The following is a 10,012-nucleotide window of genomic DNA, read 5'->3' as shown; positions in this document are numbered from 1 at the left end:
TCCCTTGTGAAGATGATGTTGAAGGAAAATCATGACTTTCGCCTTTTCTTGACTTGAAGTCGTGTTTCCTTCTTTAATCGTTTCTCCAAGATTCATGACATCCAAATGAATTTCAGCATCAAGCACCCATGATAAATAATTATCACCATTGATATCAAGAGCTAGAAATTCTAATTTGGTAAGACTTGACATGGTAAAACTATAACAAAGAACAAATAAACTAACTTATATTTGAAATTTAATAAACATGTCAAACATGCATTCTAAGACACCTTAGATAAATATCATATTATGCACATGATACAAAAACCAATAGAACCCATATATAATAATTCAAAACATGCATGTTAATGTACAATAATTAAAATTACAAATAAAAATTACATATACATATTATGAAAAGTTAACAACAATACACACCAAAAATGTTAATTTTACAACATACTTAAGTAAATTGATAAAAGCATTTAAATCATAAAAACAATTATAAAACTTATACTAATAGAAAGTAAACAACTAAATTATAAACACAAATTATAAATAACCCATAAACTATATATTGATCTTAAAATAATTGATATAAGAACAAAACGTAAACAATCACATAAATCATAAAAAGATTAAAGATGAACTAAATCATAATCTTATCATGAACTAAAAATATTTTTTTAACAAACAATAACCATATAAACGTAATATGTAAAATTACAACATGCAATAGGTATAAAATATTACATTCTCAAACATTTAAACTATGCATGATGTATACATAGATTGTTTCATGCACTATTCACAAATACCATAAAAACAAACTAATATTATAACCTACCTTTTGCAAATAATAAAATTATAGAGTGTCGTGCTGATAACGTGTTATGAAATAAAGAACAAAAAACTAAATAAGAACACAAAAGAAAAATAGAAAAGAGAGGAAGAAGAGAAGACAATTGAACTCAATTGTAGTTCAAAGGTACCACACTCCTCTATTTATAGGACATATTATGGTACAGGTTAAATTATGGAATTCAATGAGATTGATGTTACAATATGGAATTGAATGTGAATGTTATATGAAAATTGTGGGATTTTTCAGGTACAAGTCTTACATAAATTGTCATCTTTTAAATCACCTATTACCAAACCAAGTAATGAAGTTGAAGATTCAATTTTAAAAAAAAAATCCAACAAATCAAAATATTAGCTTTTCAAATGAATAATTTAGAAAATAAAAAACCTTTCAATTTTTTATTTTAAGATATTGTATTTGAAGCTCTTTTTAGTTATTATGTTATTATTGCGACTATCAAATCAAAAGAAACATAATTATCTTCAAGTTAGCAATAAGAACGACCAAATGTAAGCAGACGTTTTGAAAGGATGTCCATCAATTTATTTATATAATTGATTAATCAATATTTAACTATTGTCTAAAATACACCCAACAATCTCACAAAAAATTAAAAGAAAAAATTGGTAAGAAATTCAGTCTATATGTGTGCAAACATGAACTATTTAGTGATTAAAAAAGTACATGTGACATAAGATACAAAAAAAATAGAATATAACACATTGTGTATAAATGCAACCACCTACAAACAGTAAAACATCCAACATACATTCTTCTCAATTAAGACATGTAACAGTGATAAATAAATAATTTAGGGGAGCCTGCTTGAAGCACGTGAGCACCTTCTTGAAGAACAAAATAAATATCCTTAACCTTAATATTCTATGTTTTATAGATATCAATCTTAATTATTTATTTTATTTAATCAACCCATTGATATTAAACCCAAGAGAGAGCTTCAAATGAACTATTAGAAGTTCTTGCGATACACAATTTGCATACAATTCATAATTTTTTACAACATATCCTAACTTGGTGAAAAACTCAACTCTAAAGTCATACATGTAATAATCATGAGCTTAAAATTATAAAATAATAATAATTATTATTATAAAATCTCTAATAGTAATAGATATTGTTGTAATTATTATAATAAAACCATAACAGTGTACATGTGAAAGAAACAGAGATCTAATTTCTGTCGACAGCTACAAGACGTACAAGAGAAAATTATGGCAATCTAAGACTTTGATAGACTTCCAAAGTAAACATTGGGATGTAAAATTCACTCCATCCCACCAGACTCTTGTTCAAGCTTTCCCAACACAAGACTTATGCGGATCCTCTTCATCATACAAACATTACCATATAATCAAATCTCCGTCGACATGTCAATATATCTGTAAATCAAGTGTTCAATAACAATACTACACATCCATTTATATCTCATATATATCTCTTGTAAGTCCTCATAAAACATGGTTAAAAAGAACTGAATGTCATCTATTTAGTCTAAAAGTAAAATATATAATTTTTTTGACTTGGAAGAATATCCACCAATATCAATTGATATATTCGTAAAATTAAAATCTTAATATCAATATCGATATTGATATTTTAATCCTCGCATACTAATAATAGCCAAGGATTAAAATATTGATGTCGATATAGATTTCGGATTTCAATTCTATGAACATAACATCCCATGTATCCATAAAATATTGACGGTTATTTCTACAAGTCAAAACAAATATATATATATATATGTAGATTACCAATTAAGTTATAATCTTCCCCCTAATATTGTTATTAGTATTTAGTTAATATATATTAGACTAAATAGATGCTTTTTTTTTTCTTTTGCATGCTCCACAAGTATTCATGAAAGATGAGGAGATACCCATGATCTGAAATATTGTTAAACCCTTCAATTTACCAATATATTGACATGTCGACGGATTCTTAATCCTTGGTAACTTTTGGTGCCCGGTTTTTCTTCTCCTCTATACCTGACTGAGAAAATCTCTCACGCAAATGTTCAAGAACCTCCTCAAACTTTACCTCTTGAACTGCTAGAGAAACCAGGATATGGTACACCACATCTGCTGCTTCCGAGGCCGTACGAGACCTACCCTCGTTCTCTTCCATTGTTCGACACAATTCATCTGCTTCTTCCCTGTCGATATTTATTGTAACAAACACTGACCCATGTTAAAAACTAGAACTACATGGAGCAAAAAGTGAATGTTGATATCAAACACAAATACCGAATTTTAGAGCAGAGCAATTTATTGTCAAGCAATAGACGTTTTGTCCAAGAGGGCTTGCCGGTTTGGAAAGATGCTAATTCTGCTTTGCGTTGGGAGATTATATTCTCTAATGAGTACAAAGTGGACAACGCCAACTTATGCTTTCCACCCTACAAGAATTATCAAACAGATAAGTCTAGCAAACTTCAAATGTGTTTGGATTGATTTTCAAAATGTTTAGATAAGTGTTTACAAGTGCAAAGAAGAAATTTACAAACACTTAGAAAATCAATCCAAAGAGGTTCTCATTCTCCACATTAAGCAAAAACAAGTATGTTGATGCTGACCTGTGGATCATCTATCAAATCATCTAGTGATGTATAAAAGCATGTGGCAGTTCCAGTATGACAAGCAGGCCCAACAGGCTTCCCAAGATAGATTATCTAACAATCGGATTTTAAAACTGAGTTAGCCATGCATAGTGATCACCGCAAAGTTGAGTTTTAAGTTACGAGCCGTACAGAATCACGATCACAGTCTAGGGATATGTCATGAATATTTATGAAGTTATTGGAGGTCTCTCCCTTTGTCCACAGTTGAGATCGTGATCGGCTGTAGAACGTAGCCCTGCGTTCGGATGCAGTTTTCAAAACAGCCTCCTTGTTTGCAAATCCTTGCATTAATATAGTTCCTGTGTCAACATTTTGAGCTGTAGCTACTACCAGACCTTTGTCATCCCATTTTAGGCCATCTAATAGCCTTTCAACCTGAAACATATAGTGCAATATTAGTTGATTATATGTTACAACCTAATTAGAAGAACAGAATAAAGAAAAACTAGGAGAGACACAACAATAGATGAAAGTAGCAGAACCAATCCTCAAATTTATTGAATCTTTGAAGTAAAATATTCCATGATGGATCATTCAGAATAAGAAAAGGAATATGTGAACGATTTAACAACTAAAAATAGAAGAATTCAATAAAATATATATACTTGTATATTTAGATTGAGATTTTAAGATAAAACTTGCTTTAAATCTCATTTGTATCCTGAACTTTAGTTTATTTTGTTTTAATCTTCAAACTATCAAAATGTACATCTTTAAAAATGAAGAATTAAAATAGACATGGTACTTTCCAAAAAAAAGCACATTCTCAACGACACAAGCGTCATGAAATGTGTTTTCCTTTTGCTATATCAAATAACAAACCCAAAAATTCTATTGACACAACTCTGGCAACTTATTATAATGTTGGTGTATGCTAATGATATCATAGCTATGATGAGTTCATCTGCAAAAATTGATAAACTCCATACTTTATATGGCACATCTGCTCTAAAGATCTTGGTAAGCTCCGTTATTTCTTAGGAATTGAAGTATATTATCCTACGAATAGTGGGATGTTTTTATCCCTGTAAAAATATATAATGGACATATTGCATAGAACAAAAATGGATGAGGCTAAACTGATTACTCCTATGATCAGTGGTCCTATTCTATAGGCTAAACATGGAGAGTCTTTTCATGATGTTTATCTATTATAAACATGTTGGATGCTTCACAATAGGCCTCTCATGTTGTTTTGAACTGGCAATTGATGAAGAGATTCTTACGATACCTATTCAGGGTGGCTGAACCATAAATTATTGTTAAAAGTCGTGACAATATGACATTGTTTGGCTTTGTCGATGCCAAATGGGCTTTCTATCCAGATGACATCTAGAATAATCCAGATTATGTGTTTTGCTGAGAGTAATCTGATTGCTTGGGGTTCAAAGAAGTAATCTACAAATTCAAGTTCTAGCATTGAGGTTGAATACCATTGTCTTGCATTAGTTGCAACATAAGTTGTATGAATTCGTTCCTTGTTAAATGAATTATCCATTCCTTACTTCAACCCTATTTTGCACTCCGAAACAAAGCAGATTGAACTTGACACCTCCTATGTACGAGATCTTGTGTCTAAGAAAAGGATTTGAGTGCACCATCTCTAAACACTAAACAGATAATAGATGTATTTACCAAACAAATGTCGGGTTACCTAATGTATTATTCAGTGTGGGAGTAGGCAAAAGTCATCTTCTCTGAACTCCGATATATATGGTTGGTCCATCTTCCACAAAATATATAAAAAAAGCTTGTATTTAATCAGGGTTCTGCTTCAATGATGATGCAGTGTTTGAAAATGCCAGGGCGAACTAAAGCATAATAGCCCTCGAGAGCCTAGGTGCCAAACCACAAAAAGCACAAGTATTTTTTTGGCAAAGGCGCACTATATATAAAAATATAAATAAATAAATATACACTTAAAATATAAATGAAATAATGTTTTTCATTAATTATGTAAAATACTAGTAAAAAATATTTAAAACTATTTTTCAAAAAAGTCAAAATAATTAAAAGTAGCTTTTTATTGGTTATTAAAAATGACGCTTTTGTTAAATAATAATAATAAAGACAAAGAGAATGACATCTAAAAGAAGAAAACTAAGAATCTATTTAAGAAGAAACAAGCCCACGACGAATAAGATCCAAACCCCAACTAAAATAAAACCCCGACCCTAAAAATATAAAAATTGTTTCTCACTCCCAGCAACCAGCCAGCCTCCTCCCTTATTCTACCTTCCCCTCCTCCCAGATTCTCTTCTCCTCTGCAGTCGATTTTAGAGTTTCTTATTAATATATCCACAAGTGTCCAAGCTTAGGTATCTCCACAAATTTCCCAGGACAACCTACTAAAAACCTACATCAAAATACTAAAAACCTACAACATTTTGATGTCAAGGAATGTAAGAAGTAGGTGGTCTTTTGTATTGAACCCACGACCTTTTAAATTGAGGGAATTGGTATGGGTATAAGGATGGAAATGAGCAAGGGATAAACATTAAGAACAAGCTATTCCCATGCATCCATGAATACCCATCCAAAAATGATGGATGTTCTTCATATCCACCCTTCTTACTCTTTTAATACATTTTTTTATTCTTTTATTTTATATATGATTACAGTTAATAAATTTCAGATAATTACATGAAAATTAAAATTATAGCGTATGAATTTACTTTACTCCAATTCAATATATACTCACTTTTATTTTAATTTAATAATTAGCTATATATACACAAATATACTACTTATTTTGAATGAACTATAAAGAATCAATGCAATAAAAATATCAATTAATTAATTATATTTATAGATAATGATCATTATAACTATTATTATACAAATTTATTTTCTAATAATTATAATTTGTTTACCATTGATTAATGAGAATAGATTAATTATTTTATTGATTAATACTTCAAAATTATATAAATTCATGAAATTTATCATTTTACAAAAACTTGTAATTAATAATTTAATCAATATTATTATTGGTTGTTAAATAATTATTTTTTCTCAAAATTTTGAATTGAGTTTATTTTTTATCAATTAATACATTAAAATTTAATAAAGTTTCCATGATTAATTTACAAATGAAATATAAATTCCCATATATTCTTAATAACATGCTCTTGCACAATCAAACAAAAATTCTTAATTCCCAGCAATCTCTTGTTCTCATCTCAATCCAAACAGCCCCTAGTTTGATTGCTTTTGTTCTTTTAGCTTTGAGTTGGGATCGTGGGCTTCTTAGATAGGTTGCTTAACTTTTGGTTGGGGAAGATTAGATGAGCTGATTTTCTATTTATTTAAAAAATTTATGGCATGTCTCTTTCACACAGAGCAAATTTATATCTTATTAAAATTAAAAAATAATAATAAAAAAAAATGTGCTAAATTGTGTATCACACATCCAGCAACTACCTGGACGTATCAGTATCTGTTACTGATAAATTTATTAAAAGAGTAAGAAGGGTGGATATGTTACAAATTTGATATCAATTCTCTGGCTAACATGAAGTATATGAGCTTCATGACATATTTCACACTTAAAACGTATTGCTATCAACATTATTCTGCTGATCAAGTATTTTATACATCTCCAACACACTTGCGTCCAACAAGTGTCAAACACAAACGCATCCATACTTCTTAATCAAACACCAACAAAAACAATTATACTAGATTGAAATAATATAATTTTGTTCTTATTTAAATCAAGGAACAATCAAAATACCTATTTTCAAAAAAGAAAAATCAAAATGAACATGCAGCTTCCTTTTCATAAAAACATATTCTAGACAGCAAAACATCATACAAAGGAATGTGGATAAACACCAATAAAATCAACTCAAATGAGTTTTGACTTGTATAGAATGTGGAGTCCAGATGTAGCTCAAATAATAATAAACAAGTATTATCAAGCAACGATGAACACCTTCAAGAGATTTTGATCAAATCTCCCGATTCATTTTCCAGACATGTTATTGACCCTATCAAATGAACAAGATAGATTCCTTATTAAGTCTGGAAAAATTCTTCAACATACGGTGTACAAAGAAATTTATGAACATTGCATTCAAAAGTGACAACAGTCATGGTTACATCTCCATCATAAAATAATTGTACCTTATTGGCACATGTCTCGAATATCCAATGGAATCTATGGAACCTTGTTTATTAGCACGACCCCATCTATCCAGTGCAATATTAATCATGAATTAGCTGCACTTCTGCAACCTTCTGTTCAAAAGTGCAGCCTTCTAATCAAAATAGACATAACTCAACAACACATGCATAATGAATAAATCAAGCAAAGAAATGCAAGAATATGCCAATACAGTGAATTCAACTGAGTTGGATTCTATAGAATGTGGAGTTCAGATGTAGGTCGGATAACAATAATAAAAATTATCGAGCAACGATGAACACCTTGGGGAAATTATTGATCTAATATCCCCAATTCTTTTTCCAGACATATAACGGTCCCTACCAATAAACAAGATAGATTCCTCACTGAGCCTGGTAAAATTTTTTCTTTAAAAGAATACCCACAACTAATATCATACGTATCTAGGGCCTTAAAATAACACAGTGTTTCATTAGCACAAAGCATAAGGTGCAACGCCCACAGGCTTGCACAACCACACAAGTTTTAACATTAACATTTAGTAAAATTACTGGTTAAATATATTCCCCGACAATAAAGTAACTACATTGCATATCAAAATTCATAAATCAAAATTTATAACAAACAAACTAACAAAGTAACTACAATAGTGGCATTCACGCCCTCAGCACCTACTGGACGCCAGGTCTCAAGCCTCTCCATGGGTAGTTAATTACTTTCAATATATATAAATAACTATATATGTCTGTTTGAATATATATGGATCAACGTATTGTATAGCAAATCTTTATTGTATATTTATATAAAAAAGTACACTCATTTTTTTTCTTCAATAAAATTGTATAAAAATATATATCAACCCCTCCAACATAACGTTTTTAAATCATATTTGCAGCTAAATAGTTTAATAACATAATATTTCCAAACTAACATAAGCAAATTGGACGGGTTTAATACCATATGTAATATGAACCTTTTGGTTCAGTTCGGTTCTGATCGTTCAATTTCCTTATAATTTTAAACTGGGTTCAGTTTGATATCATTTTAAACTGGGTTCATTTTGATCTTAAGAACATCCCTACATATATAGTTTACGAAAATTAAGTACCTTGGCTGGTAATGAGAGGTCTACCACCGATTTGTTTGTTGAAGCAAAAACAGGATTCCATCGATGCTTCTCGGAACTAAAGTTGCTGTATACATAAACACGTATGGAAAATGTCAAAGACTGGCATCCACTTGTCCACATTCTGAAACGGCAGAATTTTCCTTCAAGATTTCTTAGAAGAAAAAACCTCAGGATCCAATCTGTAAATGCATCCACAAAGAACTTCAAAAACTAAGAATATGAAAAAGATAGATCCAAAACGAAATAATCACGAGCAAATAACAATAATAATAAATAAAGAAAAGTAGAGTGTTAAGTGAATGGTGAAAAAAAAAAATAGTACTCACTTATAAGAACACAGAAGAGGATAATCGAAAAGAAGTAAAGAGAAATGAAGGGATAGACGCAGCTGCAACGATTTTTGGGACATTTGAAGAAGATGAAAAACTAAAAAAAAAAAAAAAAAAAACAAACCCTAGAATAGCGTGGGCTTGGAATATAGTTAGTTGGGCTCGGCTTTCTTGGGGATCAAAAGTCAAGCCCATGGGTTTAGAAACCCTAAATCCATGGGGGTAAAACGTAAAAGGATGGGCTAAACCAAATTGATACTCTCTCTCTCTCTCTCTCTGCACACAGTCCCATGATGGCGATGAACAAAATTGGATGATTCTCGTTCAGAAGCTATCCCCCTCTGACGCCGGCCGAATTTTACTACGATGAAGGAAAAATGAACAAACTCATCAATTAGGAGGACCATGGTTGTAGTTGGAAGGCGTTCTGGGTAGTCAGAGGCGGAGGGAGCTCGTTAAAAGGTCATAATTAATGACGAGAGAGAACGTACTATGTCGGTTTTATCTGTTGAGGACGTGGGCTTGAGGCAGTGGCGGTGATTGGAGGCCGGTGGAGAAGGGTGAAGAAATGGGAGGAGAAGGGGGGAAGAGAGGAAAGAAGAAAATTGAAATGAAAACGAGAAGTGAGACAAGAGAAGGTTTAAACTAACTATTAAGGAAATTTCTCGAGAAATCATAAATTATAAAAGTAGAAAATATATATTTTTAACAAATAATAACTATTATTTAGAGTGTATGAACATTAACAATAACTTATAAATTTGTACTTAAAAAAATAGGGTTTTTATCGTGGAATGGACAGAAAATAATAATTAAGTATATAGCAACATTTTAAAAAAGTTATAAATATAACAAGTCTATTAGAGATAAATTTGTCGATAGACTCTTATGATTTAACAATATTTGTAACATGGTTTATTAGTGATAGACTTTGTTA

At 30.6% G+C, this 10,012-nt stretch overlaps 1 protein-coding gene across 3 annotated transcripts; it reads right to left on the bottom strand.

Annotated features, from left to right (window-relative positions):
* Positions 1-1,932: 1,932 nt before the first annotated feature.
* On the bottom strand, positions 1,933-9,680 carry LOC103503018 (histidine biosynthesis bifunctional protein hisIE, chloroplastic). Of its 3 annotated transcripts, none has more exons than XM_008467168.3 (6): positions 9,073-9,680; positions 8,726-8,925; positions 3,618-3,863; positions 3,444-3,539; positions 3,115-3,266; positions 1,933-3,023 (listed from the first exon to the last, which is right to left on the bottom strand). In XM_008467168.3, the coding sequence occupies exons 2-6, from the start codon at positions 8,864-8,866 to the stop codon at positions 2,810-2,812; spliced, it is 849 nt and encodes a 282-aa protein (XP_008465390.1). In that variant the 5' UTR covers positions 8,867-8,925; positions 9,073-9,680; the 3' UTR covers positions 1,933-2,809. The 3 variants fall into 3 exon arrangements, with proteins under 3 accessions (XP_008465390.1, XP_050946260.1, XP_050946261.1); XM_051090303.1 differs by lacking the exon at positions 9,073-9,680 and adding an exon at positions 7,617-7,730 and having other exon boundaries at positions 8,726-8,874; XM_051090304.1 differs by lacking the exon at positions 9,073-9,680 and adding an exon at positions 7,617-7,727 and having other exon boundaries at positions 8,726-8,870.
* Positions 9,681-10,012: the final 332 nt, after the last annotated feature.

This window comes from Cucumis melo, chromosome 9, assembly GCF_025177605.1.
Source record: "Cucumis melo cultivar AY chromosome 9, USDA_Cmelo_AY_1.0, whole genome shotgun sequence".
Taxonomy (NCBI): Eukaryota; Viridiplantae; Streptophyta; class Magnoliopsida; order Cucurbitales; family Cucurbitaceae; genus Cucumis; species Cucumis melo.
The sequence above is the reverse complement of the archived record's forward strand: the minus strand, read 5'-3'. Positions and strand labels throughout refer to the sequence as shown.

What these genes read in the sequence shown, in the direction of transcription:
- LOC103503018 (XM_008467168.3), bottom strand. Translation starts at nt 8,866, where the DNA reads ATGTGGACAAGTGGATGCCAGTCTTTGACATTTTCCATACGTGTTTAT. An exon ending in ACCTCTCATTACCAGCCAAG is followed by an intron (nt 3,864 to 8,725) that starts GTACTTAATTTT and finishes TATATGTTTCAG; the next exon opens with GTTGAAAGGCTATTAGATGG. An exon ending in TTGCTCTGCTCTAAAATTCG is followed by an intron (nt 3,024 to 3,114) that starts GTATTTGTGTTT and finishes AAATATCGACAG; the next exon opens with GGAAGAAGCAGATGAATTGT.